The sequence below is a fragment of the Dendroctonus ponderosae genome, unplaced genomic scaffold (assembly GCF_020466585.1).
Source record: "Dendroctonus ponderosae isolate FM_Combo_2020 unplaced genomic scaffold, Dpon_F_20191213v2 Dpon_F_20191213_3, whole genome shotgun sequence".
Classification (NCBI taxonomy): domain Eukaryota; kingdom Metazoa; phylum Arthropoda; class Insecta; order Coleoptera; family Curculionidae; genus Dendroctonus; species Dendroctonus ponderosae.
This window is the reverse complement of record NW_026018508.1, coordinates 13,677,456-13,697,813: the sequence shown is the minus strand read 5'-3', so window position 1 is coordinate 13,697,813 and position 20,358 is coordinate 13,677,456. Positions and strand designations below refer to the sequence as shown.

Sequence of the window (20,358 nt, the reverse complement as noted above, 5' to 3'; positions counted from 1 at the left end):
AAATTAATTTGAAAAATTACCTTGACGTTTCGATAGCTATTTTCTGCTATCGTTATCAAAAGAACCTAAAAAAGAGTATGTTAATAAATTGTGTAGCAATAGTAGGATAATACAGAATATGAAAATTCGCTCATGAGAGCTAAATGAGATTAAGCCAAAGTCACATAACTGACAATTTACACAGACGAATTTTCATATATTGTATTATCCTACTATTGTTCCACAATTTATTAACATACTCTTTTTTAGGTTCTTTTGATAACGATAGCAGAAAATAACTATCGAACCGTCAAGGTAATTTTTCAAATTAATTTCTCTACTAATTGGAATTTTCTCTTACAGCTTGAGCCTAAGTGTGTCGCAGGATACCCTCTAGGTGATAGTTGTTGATTACTTTTTGATAAATAATTCGTTCTTATTGCGAAATAGGAGCACTAGATATCAATCTGTAACAAAAGACGTGAGGAAATTCTGTCTTTTTGGAAGACAAAAATTTTTGAGGCAAAATACCCAAAAAGAAGTTTGTAAAAAAATGAATCCGCCTCAACAATATAAAACTTATCTAATTAAATCTTCTTAGACACTAGTTCAACAAAATCACTAGAAGAGCAATTTTGAGAGCTTCATGTTTTCGCAAAAAACCTTAATTGGGGATAATTGCCTGGGAACACTGCGGGAAATTAAGGATTTGAAATAAACCAAAATAAACTTTTCAAATCAACCGGGTAATTTATTCGCTATAATATTACACAGCCTAAAACAATTGATATTCAGTACAGGCTGAAAGAGATTTCAGTTAAGCAAACAAAAATACTGTCTCGTAAAAAAAACTTACAAAATAGGACTATAAAAATAATGCAGAACACATTAGAACACATGTTCGATGGACAACAAACGAAAATCGATTTAATCTACTTCTTCCATGCGGGACGCATCTTCGGCATCGCCACCTTCAACGGGAGCATCGGCGACTGGAATATCTTCAGTCAACATCACTTCGTCTTCATCAATGCCCAAACCAAGCTTGATCATTCTGTAGATGCGAGAAGCGTGAACTTGGGGTTCCTCAAGAGTGAAGCCGGAGCTCAATAATGCGGTTTCGAATAACAAAATAACTAAATCTTTGACGGCTTTGTCGTTCTTGTCTGCATCAGCTTTTTGCCTCAGGTTGTCGATGATTGGATGGTCGGAGTTGATTTCCAAGTGCTTCTTCGCCGTCATGTAACCCATGGTTGACGTGTCACGAAGAGCTTGGGCCTTCATGATTCTTTCCATATTGGCAGTCCAGCCGTATTGAGATGTGACGATGCAGCAGGGAGACTCAACCAGACGGTTGGAAACCACGACTTTCTCAACCTTACTGTCCAAAATGCTCTTCATCACTTTGCACAGGCCCTCGAACTTGGCTTTGTCTTCCTCGCGCTTCTTCTTTTCTTCTTCATCTTCGGGGAATTCCAAACCTTCTTTGGTTACAGATACTAGTTGTTTACCATCATATTCTTTTAATTGTTGGACAACGTATTCATCGATTGGCTCAGTCATGTAAACCACTTCAAATCCACGCTTCTTAACAAGTTCGACAAAGGCGGAGTTGGCGACCTGGTCTTTGCTCTCTCCGGTGATGTAGTAGATGCTCTTTTGGTTTTCCTTCATGCGGCTAACATATTCTTTCAATGCACAGGCTTCGTCTCCACTGGCAGAAGTGGTAAAGCGGAGTAAATCGGCAATTTTGGTTCTGTTCTGAGAATCTTCATGGATTCCCAATTTTAGGTTCTTTGAGAACTGTTCGTAGAATTTCTTGTAGCCATCTTTGTCTTCAGACAATTCTTCGAAAAGTTCCAAGCATTTCTTCACTAAATTCTTACGGATAACTTTCAAGATTTTGTTCTGCTGCAACATCTCCCGAGAAATATTCAGCGGCAAATCCTCAGAGTCGACCACACCTTTAATGAAGTTCAAGTATTCGGGGATAATTTCTTCACAATTGTCCATGATGAAAACTCGCCTGACGTACAGCTTGATGTTGTTCTTGCGCTTCTTGTTTTCGAAGAGGTCAAATGGCACACGTCTTGGTACGAACAGAAGTGCTCTGAATTCGAGTTGACCTTCAACACTGAAGTGTTTTACAGCTAGATGGTCCTCCCAGTCGTTGGTAAGCGACTTGTAGAATTCACCATATTCTTCCTGGCTGATATCATCTGGGTTTCTGGTCCAAATGGGTTTGGTCTTGTTCAATTCCTCATCTTCAGTGTATTTTTCTTTAATGGTCTTCTTCTTCTTCTTTTTCTCATCTTTCTTGTCCTCGTCTTCATCCTCGCCGACATCTTCAATCTTTGGTTTATCTTTGTCTTCTTCCTCTTCGGCCTCATCATCGCTCAACTCCTTTTCGCGTTCCTTTTCGACGAGCAGTTTGATTGGGTAGCCAATGAATTGGGAGTGCTTCTTCACAATCTCTTTGACCTTGTTTTCCTCCAAAAATTCGGTTTGATCTTCCTTAATGTGCAACACAATTTTGGTTCCACGTCCCAAAGGCTCACCAGAGTCGGAACGGATTGTGAAGCTTCCACCAGCAGAAGACTCCCAGATGTATTGCTCGTCATCATTATGCTTGGATACTACGGTAACTTTATCAGCAACCAAGTAAGCGGAGTAGAAACCCACGCCGAACTGCCCAATCATGCTGATATCAGCTCCAGCTTGCAGAGCTTCCATGAAAGCCTTAGTTCCTGACTTGGCAATGGTACCCAGGTTGTTCACCAAATCGGCCTTAGTCATACCAATACCAGTATCAATAAGAGTCAAGGTGCCTTCACTCTTATTGGGAATAATTTTGATGTACAGTTCTCTGCCAGACTCCAGCTTGGATGGGTTGGTGAGAGATTCATACCGGATCTTGTCCAAGGCATCAGAAGAGTTGGAGATCAATTCTCGAAGGAAGATTTCTTTGTTCGAGTAGAAGGTGTTGATGATCAAGCTCATCAACTGAGCGATCTCAGCCTGGAAGGCGAAAGTCTCAACTTCTTGTTCTTCAGGCATCTGGAAGAGAACAGTTTTTTTAGTATATGGAAATGTCAATATGCAAATATTTTGAAGTGCTTTTTTTAACACTGTAGTGATTGTCAATGATTGACCAAATGAAAGTGTGTTCATAAATTACACGTTGGGCAACTGCAGGTAGACATGTGCAACAAAGAAACACATAATGTTGACAGACTAGGCAATAAAGGGGTGCACCCTCTGTGTGCAATCCATGGGAAGCTAATTTGCCCCGTATTTAATCAAAACTCGACCGTTTCGACTCGACAATGGACAACAAAGGTCTTCCTGAAGGGAAGCGAAAAACCCTTTCGTGACACCGTCCGTCGTATTTGCTTTGGGTTTCCATGAAATAAATCCCGGGACAAAAAAGTGTACATTAAAATATTAAATTATGATGTAATCAACAGATTAAAATTGATATTACAGGAAAACCTATGAACAACTTTTTGAAAAAAAATTGAATGGCTCTAAATTTTGGAATTTGTCATAGACCGATTTGTATGACCGTATAATAATAGCAAAGCATTTATTGGATATTTCGCCTCCAAAATGTGTCTTTAAAAAAAGAGAGAACATTTCCTCACGTCTTTTATTACAGATTGATAAACCGTGTTTATCACTGTGATAAACTGAAAAAATATTATATTAAAGTTTATTTTGTTTGATGAAAAGTGCCAAACAAATTAGGTCATTTGCAAAGAACAGCTTCTGTAGATTAAGGTCCCAACCAATGGTAGCGATAAAACCACAATTTTTAATCAAAATTTCAAAAATGAAAAATTCAATTGACAATTGACCAGGAGTTGGGGAACATTTCTTGACGAAAAGCTTATCAAGGATTAATGGGCGATTTATACAAAATTTAATGTAAGCCTGATAAAAGTTGTGCCGTGCATTTGAACGCCTGATGTTCAGTGCACCGAAATGCTCAGTACAATTTTCCTTAGTCGAAATTGAAATGCAAAATTGTTTTAAACGTTTTAATTCCAAATCAAATTCACTCCTGGGTTTCAGTCATTTATTGTCTATTTATTAATCAAAATACGTTTCGGTGTACTTTTCCACCATCATCAGTTTTTATGTGTAGCGTTGTTGCTGCTTTAAGCCTTGGCATGCATTTTCTTGCTCGGCAAAAATTATAATAGACAATAAATTAATTAATAGACAATAAAAATTAATAAATAGACAATAAATGACGGAAACCCAGGAATGAATTTGATTTGGAATTGAAACACTAGTCAGGAAAGTATATACAATAAACGTTTTAATGTCGATGAATCGGTTCGAAGGTCTCGGTTTTTTCTAGAACAAATCGTTGGTTACGAGAATACATTGGGGCGTAACATGGAAGTTCCAGAAGGAGGAAAAATTGACCGAAAACAAAAATCAAACCGACATGCGAAGCCAAATCAATATCTCAAGCATGCATAAAGGAATAATTTGAATAAATTGGTTGATTCATTCAACCTGATTCAATTCTATGGGGCGTTGACAGGAATGAAACTATTTGCAAAACTGAAAGATTATAATGCTAAATTTAGACGAGCAAAGTCCAGAAAAACTTCATTAAACATCCTTAAAACACAAAGCTTCAGTTTCCATTAGGCAATTTGAGGAAACTTCGAACAATGACAATGAGAGAAACTTTTGGAACGTCAGATTAATAAATGTGAAACCCCCACTTTTAAATGAAATAAACTCCCAAAAATACATACCTTTATAAATATCTGCACCGATTATACAAGAAAACACTATTTCACAGAGAAAATGCTTGAATAATTCGCTGCGCTGCAAGACGTTTGATTTTGATCTGACGCGACGCACAGTTTGTCGTTTACTTTTATAGCCGCCTGCGCTCGCGAATTCCCTGGAATCCAATGGAAGCTTTCAGAAGCATTTCCACGGTCAATATTCGACAAAGACGGCGCTAAACTTCCGGAACTTTCCGCGGACTTTTCAAAAACATTGCAATTATTTGGATATTTTGGGCAACATTTTTCTGAAAATTCATGCGTCTATTTATGCAAGTGCTATTTTTGGGTGGACCTGGCTGTTTGCATAGAGAAATAACGCGGATTTAACCATATTTAATAGAAAATTATTGACTTAATTAGTGAATGATGCAGTTTGTACACGTTTTTTTTAAATTTTATAATAAATAGAACGTTTTCAGTTTCCGATTTAAATTAGGGCAGTAATGAGGTCATTATTGGCTTGACCCATGAATTTAGGTCATTGATGCCTTCATTATTTAAAGCAAATGGCTTATTTATTCAAGAAAATGCCAGTAACTTGATTATCGCCTATGCCTCAGCTATAATTTCGTTTGTATTACGAGCTCTAGGGCTCATTACTAAAAATTATTCATTGATAAGGCCACTATTCATAAAGGCACACTGTTATATGCACTTTTTCATCAGTATTATGAGGGATAATTGCCACTAAACAGCAAATGCCGATTAAAAGAATAGACAAGTAGCAAAACTGGTTCACGTTTTTTCAGTCCTGTTGTCTCAAATTGCAGAATGCATTTTAGCTGTGGCTTAAAAGGAATAATTTTTGGGCCTAAAAACTTCAAAACTTTTTTGGATGATTGTATGACTGGCATTTTCCACAAATAGTCAACACTTTACATTATGATAGTCTATAATAAACTGCAAATACTTCATTATCAGTCATAGTTATTCCAGAATACGACTTCGAAGTCGGTCTTTTCTGGAACCTATGAGAAAGCATACACATATTCTAGAATCACACAATTCCGGAACTTCATTGTATGAGAGAAATGTACATGAATGCAGCCATTCATTTGACTACTGCAGTGCAGACATCAATACCAATGCTTTACAGGGTTGTCACATGTGGATGGATTTCCTTAATTCTAGAGAACTGGAACACTTTTTTCAGAACTAAAAAGAACTTTGATTGAAATGGGATCGATTTGAAATTTCAAGTGCTAAAATCTGTTTTAGAATTGTTCTACTTAATTCAAATGATGAACACTAATATAAAGCGTGTCCTGAATATCCTGAAATCCTGAATTGGCTAAAACTGTTGGGATGCGTTCTTGCAACATCATAAAGCCTTGTCATCGCAAAATTAATGAACCCAAATTTCCTTGATCTAGGGAATAATGCGATCATGTCACCTTCCAGCAACGTTGAAAGCGGAATATTTTATAACCTAACATATGTCAACTGTGTTAACTGTTGAAGTTTAAAGAAATGTAACGAACTTTTATAGTTTGAGTGTTGTTTTTAAGCTGTTTGATACTATTTATTACAATTTATCATCGCTTATTAAAATGGCAGCGGCAGTGAAAAATAAATCTGCTATCAATGTTAAAGGATCCGCAAATATTGTGTGTGATTATCTAAGTAAGACACCGCATCAACGGTTTTGATGATTTCTGTCTACAACATGAGACATATTTGCAGATTATGGCATTAATTCAATACTATTTCAAAGAGGCCTCTATCCGCCAGAGAACTTTTCGACCACCGAAAATTATGGCTTAAGCATTTTGATGTCAACAGATAATAAGATAAAGGAATTCTTATCTACTACCCTGGGACAACTGAAAGGTATGTCCATGTCCAAACATTCTTAATACTTTTCCTGTTTTTTACCAGCAACTTTCCGGTACTTGATTGAAGTCCGAAAAACATTACATTTTACTTACCTTTCACAAACTTATATGCTCAAATATCAACATACAACAGTGAAAGGTTGACCGACCAACTTTTGTACATGTGCTCCCACATCATGGGGCTGCTAAGAATGTTCGTTAATTTTAGTTTTTAACACAGCTTTTACCATTGTGATTAATAACTGAGTTTTATCATCGATACTATTTAATGTGGTGACTAATTGAATTGAACACTAAAGCTCTGAGGATCCCGGTTCCGAATTGCATGTTTATCAACGATTTTTTATTATTTTAGAGTTCAGAATCATCGCCCAATATGTTGCCGTTAATTTGGAAAGTCCTGTATACATATACTTCTAAATCAATCAGCAATATCAAAAATTCTTCATTTATCCTTTGTTGGAACATTAGAATCCTAATCCTTGCCTATTGCGTGGCTTAGATTTCTCACTTATTTTCAGAATGGCTGGTTAAAAGAATGGTCAACAAAGTAGCGCTGGTGATAGCCAATGTAAAAACTCTCGAAGTAATGGAGCGATGGGACTTTAACATTGAATATGAAGGTAACGCAGAAGATGGTGAAACTCGAACGTCTGAGAAGCCTTTAAAGCAAATAAAGAATGAGATTAGAGATGTTTTAAAACAGATTGCTTCATCGGTGGCTTATTTGCCCTTGTTGGAGTGCCTTTGCAGTTTTGATCTGCAAATTTATACAACGAATGATGTAGATTTACCGGAGGAGTGGGCGGTTGCCGAACCAGCTAATGTTAGGAATGCACAGTCGGTCAAAATGCGATCATTCTCCACTAATATCCATAAAATGGAGACTGTAGTTACGTATAAAAATGATGATTGAGTCATATCTTGTTTCACCATTTTTCATGCTGCTGAATTCCGTTGGAATGTTCACTCAATGCAAACTGCTATGTTTTTGCACACATGCATTAAGTATTTAATTATTTGTAAACTGAAATCGTGATAGTCCGATCTGATGATTCTTGACCATATGAAAATCTGGGGGAATGAGAGAAGGGTAAAATGACGCAATTGTTATGTCTATCTGTATTGTCTGTTTATTTCAGCTTACACATATCTAATACTTTCAAATCTGTTCCTGACGGTTTGTGTTTCTTAAAGGCATCTTCCGAATTCATATAGCTTTTATAATACTGGCTGTTACAAGAAACTCCTAATTTAAGTCTCACTAGCTTTGGTCTAAATGCAATTCTCTAAGAGAAAGGAAATAGAAGCCTAACGACAACTGTATTATCAGTTTTCATTGCCTTCGTGAGGTTTAGAGCTGCTGTAACATGTTTTACTAATTTTATTGAAACCTTTTTCGGAAACCGGCACTGTATTATTTTTTTAGACACATATCATTAATACTGCATATTTTGCTACATTAAATCAAACCTTGGATTTTAAAGACACTTTGTATGTTGGTTTAGTTAGTTTACTTTTAGTTAATAAATTATAGTATTTTTAAGTGTTTCCATTGCTTATTATTGCCTTGAATCCAAAATTCGTTCAATTTCCAGATTACAGCATTGCTTAGTAAATAGCAATTTTCAATTCACAAATAAAAATGTTAGCAATAAAAAACTTAACTGTAGTTACGACAAATGGCCTGGAGATTCATTTATATTGAACCATTAAACAAAAAAAATTTCCTTGAAATGTATTGGTTGAAATTAGTCCGTAATAAAGGCCATTTGTCTCTATCACATCATGCGAGTATATTAAAATAAATTACATTCTATAAATTTATCAAATGTTTGCTCCGCAAATTCTACAATAAAAAAGGTTGGGCGCTTTCACATTCATATATGTTTTAATAAAATATCTAGAATATTTTAGTTGGTAGGAAAGCAGTTTTACCCTGAGTCAATCGATTAAACTAACAGTTATTTATTATTCGATTAAACTTATTTAATACTTTTGTTCAGCTACTAGCAACAATTTTCTTAAAAGGCTTTAACCCTAATCAGAATAGCGAAAGCACATAATTAGGAAGAGTGTAAACGTCTTCAAGGCAATTAATTCGATCTAAGCTAAACATGTGTTCAATAGTTGCTAAATTTCAGGGTAAATGCGCTAGTTTACTATCTAAAATTAAATAGTTAAATAAATATCTTAATGAGTATTTACATCCATTACAGTTGTGCTAATGCTTTTCTTTGGTGTAGTTACTGCGCGATTTGAGAGGCTTGCTGTCGTTTATCGCAGATTTCAGTCCTTCACGGTTACTCCTACCATCCATCAATTCCTTTTCCGTAAATAATTTCCTAAAAAACAAATTTTAATAATTGTTAGTATCTAGAGTGTTTCACTATTTGTAGACGACCATTTAATGTTATTACGATTTTGCAAAATTTTTCAGTTTTAAAGAAGCATGTAAAATTATATTTTTCGATGGTTTTACACAATCATTTATATCAGTTCCAAAAAGGGAGCCAAATGCCCGGAAGCACATGCTTTTTTCACGAAAATGTCTGTGTCGATCGAATTAAACACGGTTCGCCAAATAATCATGAAACAAGTTAAAAATGGGTTTTTTAGTGAAACACAAGTATTATTCATGTAGAACACATAATACATACTTACTCTGTATTGCTGGTCTAACGTTCTGAATCAGAGTCTTTCAAATGTCTTTCTGAAAATAACAGAAATATAGAAATTATTGCCTTTGAATTGTCTAAAGAGAGGTAAAAGCTTAACTACTACAAAGGTGTTGGAAAGAAACGGTGCAGTCGCAGTTATAAAAGTGTTGAGAATTTTCTAATCAGCGATCTCTAATTGAGTTAAACAGAAATTTTTGTTTATAGAAAAAACATTTTTATCAAAATTTTTATAACAAAGTAATGGAGAAAGTTATTGTCAAGGTGCGAAAAAAAATCGGTTAGGGAACAAATTATCGCAACATTATATCGAGCAAAAATAAATTTCGCTTCACTACAAAAAGGAATAAACCTGTATAATAATTAATATTTGATATAATTTTCCCATCATAATCAGTTCGCAAGGACATTAAAACTGCTGGAATCCGTAAGACTTGATATTGATTGTATCAGGACAAATCGTCTAGTGTATTAAATACAGATTATTGTTAAGATATTAAACAATTATTAGCTCAACCCCACATACTTTGCTACCTGTTATCTTAGATGATTGTCGCAGAAATTGACAAAATCTACTTTCTACTGATCTACAATACATGCGGATAGTGTTAAATACAATACATCTGACTCACAACAAATCTAAAAACAACGCCTAGTTATAGAGATTAGTAAAGTTATGTATTTTTTTTTGTTAATGCCAATCTATGTGAAAATCATAGAAAGCTTTGGTTACATACCTATAATCATATTTTTTCCATTGGAAAGTTGGACTTTTGGTTCGGAACTACTAAATAACACAATCGATGCAGATTTGTAAGTCACAATGCTTTTATTAATAAGTTTTACAGCTATTTCTAGACTTTTGTTATAATTAAATCGGGATTTCAGAGTTTGTTGTGAGTATAGATGTAATAAATAAATATATCTACATGTTTTTTTATACAAAAAGTAATAAAATACCGGTCCCTGATATTTTTAGGCGCACGAGACGAAAGATTTGCGACTGGCTGCAGTTCGAAATATCTCAGCCCGATAGGAATTTATAAAGAAAATGTATACTATATTTTTGCGACTGGAACAAACAAGCCGACAAAAACATTGAAAAGTCTGGATACTAAGAGTTTACTTATCGTCGATCAAATCTGAACTTTTTGGGACGTTTCAAGCCAGTCACTCTTAACCTACAGATACGAAGCCTTTCACCCGTCCGCTGAATGAAATAGTTTTCCTCGCTTATACAGGACTTGTAAAAAAATATAAATAGTATATACATGGTATATAGAAGAAAATGTATGGCGAGGACGGTGGATGACGCGAGTAATATGCCAATGTTTCGGAATGCTTTTGCGTGCCACAACGATATAAAGCGCGATAAGTTAAAATTAAAGCAATTAAAAAATTAAAAAATGATAATTTAAAAGTGCTAGTTAATGGTAGTATGAGAAAAGTGTATCGGGTGAAAAGCCGGCCCTGACCAATCGACTGCTTTGCATACAAAATATAAATTTTAACAGTCTTATTCAATTAGGATCATTTACAAATATACAGTTTCCATTCGGAGACAGGAAACACTATTTACAACGGTAACAAGAGTAATTTACATGTTCAATCTAGATCTCCTCATCAATAGCAATAATATTTCGTCGATAGTCCTAATTTACATGCGAATGATGGTGTTTGTGGATACCTACTCGCAGAATGTTGGGCATCCTTTTCGGCGCATCGTTGGCCGATGTATCCGTTCATACATCTGAAAACGAAAAAACCGAGCTTGAGCGTCTGTTTAGCTTCTATTGAGCATGTGTTTAGCAACTTACTCGCAAAAAAATTCATTGTTATAGTCCATATAGCATGTTCCATGCATGCAAAACTCTTCTTCGTATGTTCCGTTACATTTTTTATCTGAAAAAAAACATTCAAATATTTCTTTATAAAATAACAAGCTTATCACACAGTTAAGGATAACACACTAAATCTTAAAAAGCAAGTTGTAGGTATTCAAAAGTCATTCTTAACTACTAATAAGTAGGTATATTAGTAGTCGTTGGTCCCGAATTCACCGAAAAACTTATCAGTTTCTGCATTTGTTCTGCATACGAAACTTTCAAGTTTTAGCAATTCTAGCGAAATTTAGGGATTTTAGAGTTAAGTAGTGACAATGCGTCAACTATTATGTCATTTAGTCGGATTAGTCTATTGCTAAGTGGTGGTTAGGAAACACTGTGTACGCTTCGCTCCGACCAAATTTCGACAAATTTCTGGAATTTTTCCATTTTTATACGCCAAACTTCCGATTTAGTGATAGTAGATTTTTTTCTACCGTTTTGTGATTTTCTCCTGACTGGTGGTGCGGTTTTAGCCAGAAAAACGCTAATTTTCAGATTGAAAAATTTCTGACGTTTGCTGTCATCATGATGTGCGCAAATTATTTGTAACATTAAAAGTGGATTTGGGGTAACTGGAGGCGCCTTTCGGGTTTAAACACCCTTTGCAACCAACCATTGGGATGATGAACTACTGGAAGGCGGAATCTATCAGAAGAACACTGGTAAGCGCGATTGTTCTTAACTTTCACTGTCAAAAGTGCTTCAAAATGAGATCTTTCTTTGGCCTGCTCTAAGAGAATTTACGGTACGTGGCCTCTAATAAAGCATCGTAATCTTAGTTGTTTATATAATATACAGAGCGTCCAAAAATTTCCTCTACAAATCCCTCACATAGGAACATCTACTGCTATAAATTACTCAAAGAATGGAAACATGAAAACTGTTAGATGCTGATTCAGAAACGTTTTTCTCACTTATCAACAGACACTATTAGCTTTCGTGTAAGTTTTATCAAAAATATTGCACGGGTTTCTTGTCCATCAGTCTGAAGCAATTGAAAATCGCTAATTTGCGTTTGTTATTGCCAAAAATCAAAAAACAAGGCGAAAAAGAAGGGCGTGAACATTGTTATTTGGTTTTGATCACATGTAATGTCGCACAAACCGTCTAATGTGTATAAAGTAAACGTGTGTATCGCTATGAAATTGGACGCAAATGAAATTGTTGGTCCTCCCTTTACCCTTATGGGTCAATTGCATTTTTTTATTATTCTTTGGTCGTGTTAGTATTCCTTGTTAAATTATTCCAGTAAATAAGTGATTATTACCGTGCCGTTCATAACTCGACTGGGTAAGACACACCTTTCATTGAAAGTGGTGAAACCAACAGCAACTCTTAGCCTACAATTAGGATCATTAGACGTACTATTTCAGGAAGTAGTGTTGTTATAAAGGAAAAATTAACTAGTTCAACCACACAAACGACAGACATGGGATTTCATTTTCAAATGTTCTTGCAACAACTTTGCATATAAATACATCCGCAGCAATGTACGTGAAAAAAATTGCTGTGGTGTTGCGGCGGTTTCCAAGAACATTCGAAAATAATGTCCCGGAAAAGAAAGAAAAAATCTCACTAGTTAAAATTGGCTCACTGAAAGGAATCTGCTGTTGCTTGACCTCGATCCTTTCGACGACTTCTTTTCCATCGACACCTCGAGCGACACATTCGTACCAGCCAATATGGTCCTGCGAATGGTTCTTAATCGTCAGGATACTCCGTTTCCTGCAAAACCAAGCCTTCTCTGTAATTATAAACTATACACAGCAGCTGCTGGTTTCTGTGAGAATCATTTAAAATTCAATTGATTATTGTTTGGTTCAGTCGTCGATTCAAGCGTTTTCTAAACACCTTGTTTATGCTAAAAATTTTGTTATGCTTGAATTGATTGTGACAGAAATTTGGGATAAGGTTCGGAAGTGAATTGAGAAAAATTTGCTTCTAAATCGTTGGAAATCCAAACGTCTTACCCTTCATTCAGATCGTCATTCCTATGCAAAGCATGACAGAAGATTAAATATTAAACGATATAAAATCTGGGGACATTCTTTAAGTTTTAATAGCCGATTACTTACTTTACATATTTGATAGTTACATCAGGCATGTTGACTATGGGAACGTTGTCTCGCCTCCAGGATATCTGAGGAACGGGCAGTCCATTCGAGTTACAGATCAGCTTCACTTTTCGTACCCCTGTTACCTTCCCGAATTTGATATGGATTTTCGGCGGCTTTATTTCTGAAACCGACAATACATGTATTGAAAACATTTTCCGTAAAACGTATCATGTGAATGGTATAAGCAAAATTTGCATTCGCTTTTGGTGTTTTTTTCATCAGTTTTTTTTCTTGTAATCACTGTGTTATTCCCAACTTTTGCATTTTTCCAAATGCCATTCTGTAGGAAATGGATCAGAAGCGATTAATTTCTGCCAAAATACAGGGTGATTCAAAATTGGCGTCGGTCCTTTTAAGGGGTAATAGGGGCTCACTTGGAAGGTACAACAAAAATAGTGAAAACATTTTTTTCGATCACTTCTGGAAGATATTAACAGTTGGAAATCAAATTTCAACCTTCAAAGGAGCAGCCTTCAAAAAGAAAAATTACGATCTTTGCATCAAGTCACGAAAATTTTTGATATTCAAAAAGTTCTCGTCTACAATTTTTAGGAACAAGTATTGGACATTATTGAAGCAGAGCCTTCCAGGGGCACTCAGAACATTGCACAACCACTGACACTTTCCCATGTGCCAAATAAATACCGGCTACATTCCTACCACGTATGTAAGATCACATTAAACCAATGGGTTACTGAACACCGGTATAAATTGAGCAGGAGCTAATTAACCGCATACGAGAAGCTGCTCGAGAAGAGTGCAAAATAAGGTGATTACACAGACACTTGTTTGGAAGTACACTTAAATGTACGTTTTTGTACTTTGTAAGCAAATGAATAAGTCGAGGTTATGAGTTTTGAAATAGGTTCCGTCATTCAACGATTCCTGTGGAATTTACCGTTTATCCTTGTCTATCTTGTCGCTTTCTCTATTTATCCATGGTTGCCGGAGTTTTAAATAATTGCGAAGCAACAGGTATTTACGTAGTTAATTAGGCAGAATCTTGAAAAACATTGTTGCCGTTTCTCTAATATATTTTTTTGCAAATTTGAGAACACGTCCAGAGGAATGACGCCAAGTAGAAACATTGTCGAACATTAGTTTGGACGATTTAGAAAAAAACCAAGTTGTAAATCAATAATGCTACATTTTGCGTGCGAAGAATTTGCAAATTAGCTTGACGAAACATAGGCAGTATATAAATATCGATTGTAGCAAAATAGGAAAAATTATAAGATATCGTCGGTCGAAATTGTGATTTTAATTGGGCGCAATTTGCATATTGACACGCCAATGGAGAATCTTAAAAAAACGCCTCGTCTTTCAAAGTGAGTTGCAGCCGTCGCTAATGATTTTGCTTTCTACGGTCCGCTCTTAATTTTAGATAATCAATTTCCACTCCACTTAGTCTCTTGTAAGTAAGCCAAAAAAAATCATCCCGATGACACTAACGTAAGGTTTAGAGTAATTTTATATTACTCATTTGAACGTTCATTTCCGGTTGGCAAATATCCTTTTCCAAAAATACGACGATTTAATAAGATGCTTTAGTTTTTTGGTTGGCTCAAAAATCCCCGATCATTTATCTTGTGTTGCCATGTCCTTAACCTCGGCGGGCGCATTGGTAAACTATTTACTAGGTGGAAAACTGTCCAAAATTTTAATTACTTTGTACTTGCTGTGTGAAATATTGAATTGGACTCTATCCAGAATTTGGCCCAAATCCGGACCTTAATATAACTGGAAACGATGAATGAATGAATGAATGATTTACGGTTAAGTAGTTTGTAACCGAGTCTACATTTTTGCGTTGCATAATTTGCTAAGTGATTTTTTCCAGCGGTTTCGTTCATTTGCCTCTGACGCAGGAGTTTCCCTACTGATTCATTGAAACAATATATATCTTGCAAGTTCTGACTGAGGAACAAGATTATTCCTTAAGCAGGTTGTTTGGAATTGGTGCTTTCATTTTTTTGGATCGATCTCACGCAAACGAATTTCAAAATATTTGTTCTGGACTAAAAAGGGAATAATTTCATGAAATCACATTTAATTCTTTGAGTCGGACTGTTTTTCGCACTAAATACATTTAATTTAGTGGTAACTAAGAAATGGCTTCGAATTTGCTGGGCAAATATTTCCAAAATCTCAACATTTTAATTTCCAAGGAATTCCCTAGCGCATTAAGAGAAGTTTTGATATTTTTATAAGAGGCGGTTCTATCTGAGCTTTAAGATGCTCCAAATCTCCATCTATCCAAAGTAGATGACCAAAGGATCCTTGGTAGATAGTCGATAAAGATTTGTGTTTGATAGTGTGTAGTTTTCCTTAGAATACATGTGAAAAATGGAAGTTTCCAGCTGATTTGCATATTTCCAGAAAGCATTTTGGTTTCATAACAGTGCCAGTAACTAGTAAGTAACTAGTTTTGGCAAACATTTTTTGTTCTGATCGAATGATTAGAACTGTAACAAAAACATGACTATCTGTAATGAAAAAAAAAGCTGATGAACTAATTTACTTTTCGAACAAATGCGTACTGACACGTTAACATAGACAACATATTTTCGAAATAGCAGCTTTACAGCAGACAAGAAAATACATACGGCCTATCACATACGTGGCTCTGGTAGAAACGAGGTGTTTTGAATAATTTGAAACATAATAAAACACTTACTCTCACAGTTATTTATAAACGGGCGTCCTTTTTTTCCTACCTGCTCCACCACTGTGTTTTTGGCATTGGGCCAGGCGGCGCGACGCCTCATTGTGCAACGTTGTCAGTGATTTTCAAAGAAAAATTGAAATTTGCTTTTAAAATAAACGATTTTGCTACGTTTTACAACAAAAAAAACAATTTACTTGATATTTCCTCGGTGGAAGGAAATTAAATTTTTTGTCAAATTTGTTTTAGTGTTCCGATTCATATTGAAAAATTTCCAATTCAGATGCATAACAGTAATATAAATCAACTAAAAACAAACAAACTACGTGATGCTCAGCAAATCCTCAAAACACGTTTCTATATAGTTTTGAGTTTATTTTCTAAAATTGTGTTTCTGTTAAAAATACATCTAAGATCCGAAGATAATTCCTTGATTCTACTAGTCGATTGCAAATAGTATTTGGCATCATTGAGATTGTGAATAATCTGGCTATGATCCATTCTTTGCTAGACGCCGCGCAATCGCTTGGCTGTTAAAAAACACTTTCCTGTGGAAAAACTGACTCCTACTACTATACTATAAAAGCCCAAGCGTGTCGGTTTCCAAAGCACGAGACTGAACCTACGCTGAAGCTTTTCCCAAATCGAATGAATAATGTGTATTTTTCGGTAGCGGTAGCTGGCACGTTTTGTGAGATGATTTATTAGCCATTTACTCACAACACAATTATCCAATGAATTATTGAGCATCGAGAAATACGGAAAAAGGTCGGAAGAAAAGATGAATCGAGGAACTTTGTGCACATAGATAAGCTGCTGCAAATGAGCTTTGAACTTTTAGGGTTTATACATACAAAAAATAATTTCTCTCTATACTTATGTAGTTTAAAAATGAATTAATTTAGTCAGTATTGCACCAGAAAATTACTAGTTTCCAACTCTATGTGTTTTATGTTTCCCTCCAGGCCATTAAAACAATTCGCAACTTTAATACCGAAAATACCTTGTATTTTTAAATTCTGGATTATTTGGCTTACATTTAGCTAATTGGACAATTTAACTAACAGGATTTAAATTAAGTTCTCCTAACGTGTCATCAAACGTGTAAGCATAGATGTTTACGTAAAATAATTTAATGAGAAAAAATCTAATAGCAATCTTTTAAATATGTGGTGGGTAGACAGCATTTTGCGCGAAATGTACTGGATCAGCCTTCAAGCAAACGCACATGTTCAAACAGTGCGTGGACAGCGCTAATTATTTAATATCAGCCAAGAAATGTAAAAATAATTACCAGTTTGTTTGTTGGAAGTTTCCTGATGTAAGTAAACAAAATACATTAAAAAACCAGCGCGGTTGGTGACAAAAGAAACCGACTTTGCAGTCAAACAATTTTCGTCTTCAAATTCCAAACACCAACGAATGCATCAATATAATAACTCGGTGCTCGCTCAACGGTATCCAGTTTCACAAAATAGTTATTGCTTATTTAAATTTAGAAACTTATTTGACTGTTTAGAAAGCAGTGATAGTTTGAATCTATGCCGGTAGGTCGAAGTACGCAAGCGATTTTCCATATTAAAATTGATCAAATGTCGATTTTTATTAAATAGGATTTTATCAAATTTTATTATTGTACTTTAGATTTAAGGGTTTGGAAGTTCATCTCTTCTAAAATTCTATGAATGCTAATACTCTACTTCTACTTATTGAACTGTTTAACTATTTTGAATTAATGCTCAATAACAACGTGCAAACTGGATCTTCATCATAAACGAAATATCTTTTATAGATAACAGAATATTGTTCCATTATGGTTTCACTGTGCGAAATAGTGCGATTAGTTCAATTTTGTTCTTAATGTGATTTGAGTCATTTGGACATTTGTTCCGCCTATGATCCCTGAAAAAGATCTTGATGACGATCATGATTAATGTATGATATTCCACTCGTCAATTCGTAAAATAGACGCAAGGCCAGACGATATACAGTTAGTTGCATGGCATTTCAGCAATTTCGGCATTTGCATAATCGAAATCAATCAATTATTTATTTATTACGAGAAAAAGTCGATCGGCTCCCTTGATGCAGTTTCCGAAAAAAACTGTTTTATTGTAATAGGTCTTTTAGGATTATATGGCCACTAAATATGTCATTCGACCTTTTGTTTAGACTTATTTAGTATCGGAATTCGGGTGGTTCTTTTAAGCCGAATTCTTCAGACGGGAGCTAATCAAAACTGGGACTAATGTAGGAATTTCGCGTTTTACATCACAGAGGCCCTAACAAGCTGGTTACGTTTCATCAACGATATTTTTAAAATGTTTCACAACATTTTAACTTGATTAATCGGTGTCACCTACTCTACTCGTCCTGATGATGCCTCATTCACGGATCTCACTTACTCATCTTATTGACAAATATACACCTGAAAAATCCTTGTGAGCCTATTTTTAACAGACCTTAGTCTATTTCTCAACCACTCATATAAATAAAACGAATATCTGCAACTACAAACGAAGCTTTCCTGCTCATTTGTCATCGGTGATCTAGTTAAAAGAGGATGTCTGGTTTTATGTAACTGATCATCTGCGTTTCATTTAATTAAGAAAGGGTTCAGTTATTTACTTCATTATTGCTCTTGCAATTAAATAATAGTTATTTGCGTAACCAGTAGGATTTGAACATTATTAACGCACGTATGTGAATATTTGCACGACGAGTCGTGTAATCACATAAATGTAGTGTCTTCAAATTACGCATTTTATAATGAGTTCAAGCGATGATCTGCCATGTGATATTGAGAACGAAGCTTTTAATGTTGTTTCGGATTTTGTGCCAGGGAAACTACGCAAGAAACACCAAGAAGCTTCTGATCGCTACCAGAAATCGTGCAGTGAACGAAAGATACTCAACTTAACAGCGAGAAAGGATTATTAAGTAGTATACTCTAATAAAGTAAGCAAAATACATAAACCTTCATCCCTTTGGTGTTCGATGTTTTTTCGTTCACTGCACCATTTCCGGTACCGATCAAAGCTTCTTGGTACTTATTTATTTCTTCCGACATCTGGCACAACATTAAAAACTTCGTTTTCAATATCACATGGCAGATCATCGCTTGAACTAATTTTAAAATGTGCAATTTTATGGCACAACTTTGACAATGATCGACAACTTTTCAATTTTCAATTAAAAAATGCGACATTTCCGAACAGATGTTCTTCAAACTTCTGAAGAGGAAAGTGTATCTTTAAGTAAGTGGTAATGGCTAAGTGGCAGATTTGATTAATCAGGCATTTATTATTTTTAGATGAGGCGTTGAAAGTTGCATGGGAATTTTCTAAAGTTGGTAGTAAATATAATTATTTATTGCTAATCAGCAAATTGAGCGCAGAATGACTGTTGGTCCATTTAATTCGGTCACTTTCAGGATGAATTGAGAAAGCAATTAATCAATTTTTCATCGATGCAAAATGTCTGGTACGGGCACAAAGACAAAAATACAGTTTTATTTAGAACATGTCACTTATATCCGGATTCGAAAATAGGATATTTTCCAAGTCCTTTAAATATAATGTGGGAGTCATTGCTCTATTTATTAGATGTTGCGCCATTAAAATTACGGATAGGGTGTAACACTTAATTTTAGATCGCTTTTATTTATTCAACAATTTGTGAAATTGATGAGTTTTGAGGCAAAATGGAAATTTAACGATTCAGTTAAAACCTGCCAATACTGGCGCCCTTTCATGTGCTCCACTTGAAAAAATTGATTCTATTTTTTTGACCATTGAAAAACAATGAACAAAACGCTTTAACTACTTTAAAAGGCCACAATTTTTTTGGGTTACATCAATTATTGGATGTTGGTTTTTGGCCACCATGTATACGGCGGCAAACGACTTCAGATAGGAGGTCTCAGCGAATTCGTATTTATTATGTATGTGCCAGTTTTTGCAAGGCATTACCTAAAACTACAAACTCGCTCCTGCGAATCTATAGTAGGACACGTGACCTCAATATAAATCTTATCGAGCCTTAACGCGAATTCTTTTAGCTTCTTAACATTTTATCTTTGAAGGAATTTCAACGAGTCAATAAATTCTGCTGCTCTGCAATTGTTTGCTTGATTATTGTTTTTCACTGTTCTGGCGGCCCTTTTAGACATCTCAGTAATTTTTCTGCATAATTATCGGCATTATTGTATTGCACTTTCATGCACAGTTATCATTTCCAATAGCTTGAAAATATGATCACAGTCGAAACTGTAAATTTTCAGTTTAAAATCCGATCAACAATTACGCTCAAAGTTCACGTTCAATAAATTAATACTGGAGGGTTTTCAAGGAAGCACAACAACAGCAAATTATAACACTATATG

The 20,358-nt window shown here is 35.2% G+C and overlaps 4 protein-coding genes across 9 annotated transcripts in view; 2 read left to right on the top strand and 2 right to left on the bottom strand.

Annotated features, from left to right (window-relative positions):
- Window positions 1-706: 706 nt before the first annotated feature.
- On the bottom strand, window positions 707-4,923 carry LOC109537446 (heat shock protein 83). The gene is made up of 2 exons (XM_019904181.2): window positions 4,755-4,923; window positions 707-3,036 (listed from the first exon to the last, which is right to left on the bottom strand). Exon 2 carries the CDS (start codon window positions 3,034-3,036, stop codon window positions 907-909), a length of 2,130 nt encoding a protein of 709 aa, XP_019759740.1. The 5' UTR covers window positions 4,755-4,923; the 3' UTR covers window positions 707-906.
- A 1,291-nt stretch (window positions 4,924-6,214) lies between these two features.
- On the top strand, window positions 6,215-8,179 carry LOC109537438 (mitotic spindle assembly checkpoint protein MAD2A). Its single transcript, XM_019904174.2, has 3 exons — window positions 6,215-6,416; window positions 6,477-6,623; window positions 7,150-8,179. The coding sequence occupies exons 1-3, from the start codon at window positions 6,344-6,346 to the stop codon at window positions 7,542-7,544; spliced, it is 615 nt and encodes a 204-aa protein (XP_019759733.1). The 5' UTR covers window positions 6,215-6,343; the 3' UTR covers window positions 7,545-8,179.
- LOC109537435 (pro-neuregulin-2, membrane-bound isoform) overlaps window positions 7,744-20,358 on the bottom strand; it is a 54,886-nt gene continuing 42,271 nt past the window's right edge. The window contains exons 2-8 of one of the 6 annotated variants that reach the window (XR_007281172.1): window positions 13,268-13,430; window positions 13,163-13,183; window positions 12,787-12,917; window positions 11,124-11,208; window positions 10,044-11,056; window positions 9,293-9,341; window positions 7,744-8,973 (exon numbers count right to left, since the gene is read on the bottom strand). Coding sequence is in view for 2 of the 6 variants with exons in the window: in XM_048665092.1 (XP_048521049.1) it covers window positions 9,307-9,341; window positions 10,998-11,056; window positions 11,124-11,208; window positions 12,769-12,917; window positions 13,163-13,183; window positions 13,268-13,430 (512 nt within the window). In the remaining 4 variants the exon portion in view is untranslated. Of the gene's footprint in view, window positions 8,974-9,288; window positions 9,342-10,043; window positions 11,057-11,123; window positions 11,209-12,768; window positions 12,918-13,162; window positions 13,184-13,267; window positions 13,431-20,358 lie in introns of all 6 variants that reach the window. The other 5 variants (XR_007281170.1, XR_007281171.1, XM_048665092.1 and 2 more) reach the window with 5 other exon arrangements.
- Window positions 11,500-20,358, top strand: part of LOC109537508 (protein sine oculis) — a 181,996-nt gene continuing 173,137 nt past the window's right edge. Inside the window, exon 1 of the mRNA XM_048665098.1 lies at window positions 11,500-11,854. The gene's annotated coding sequence lies outside the window, so the exon portion shown is untranslated. The remainder of the gene's footprint in view (window positions 11,855-20,358) is intronic.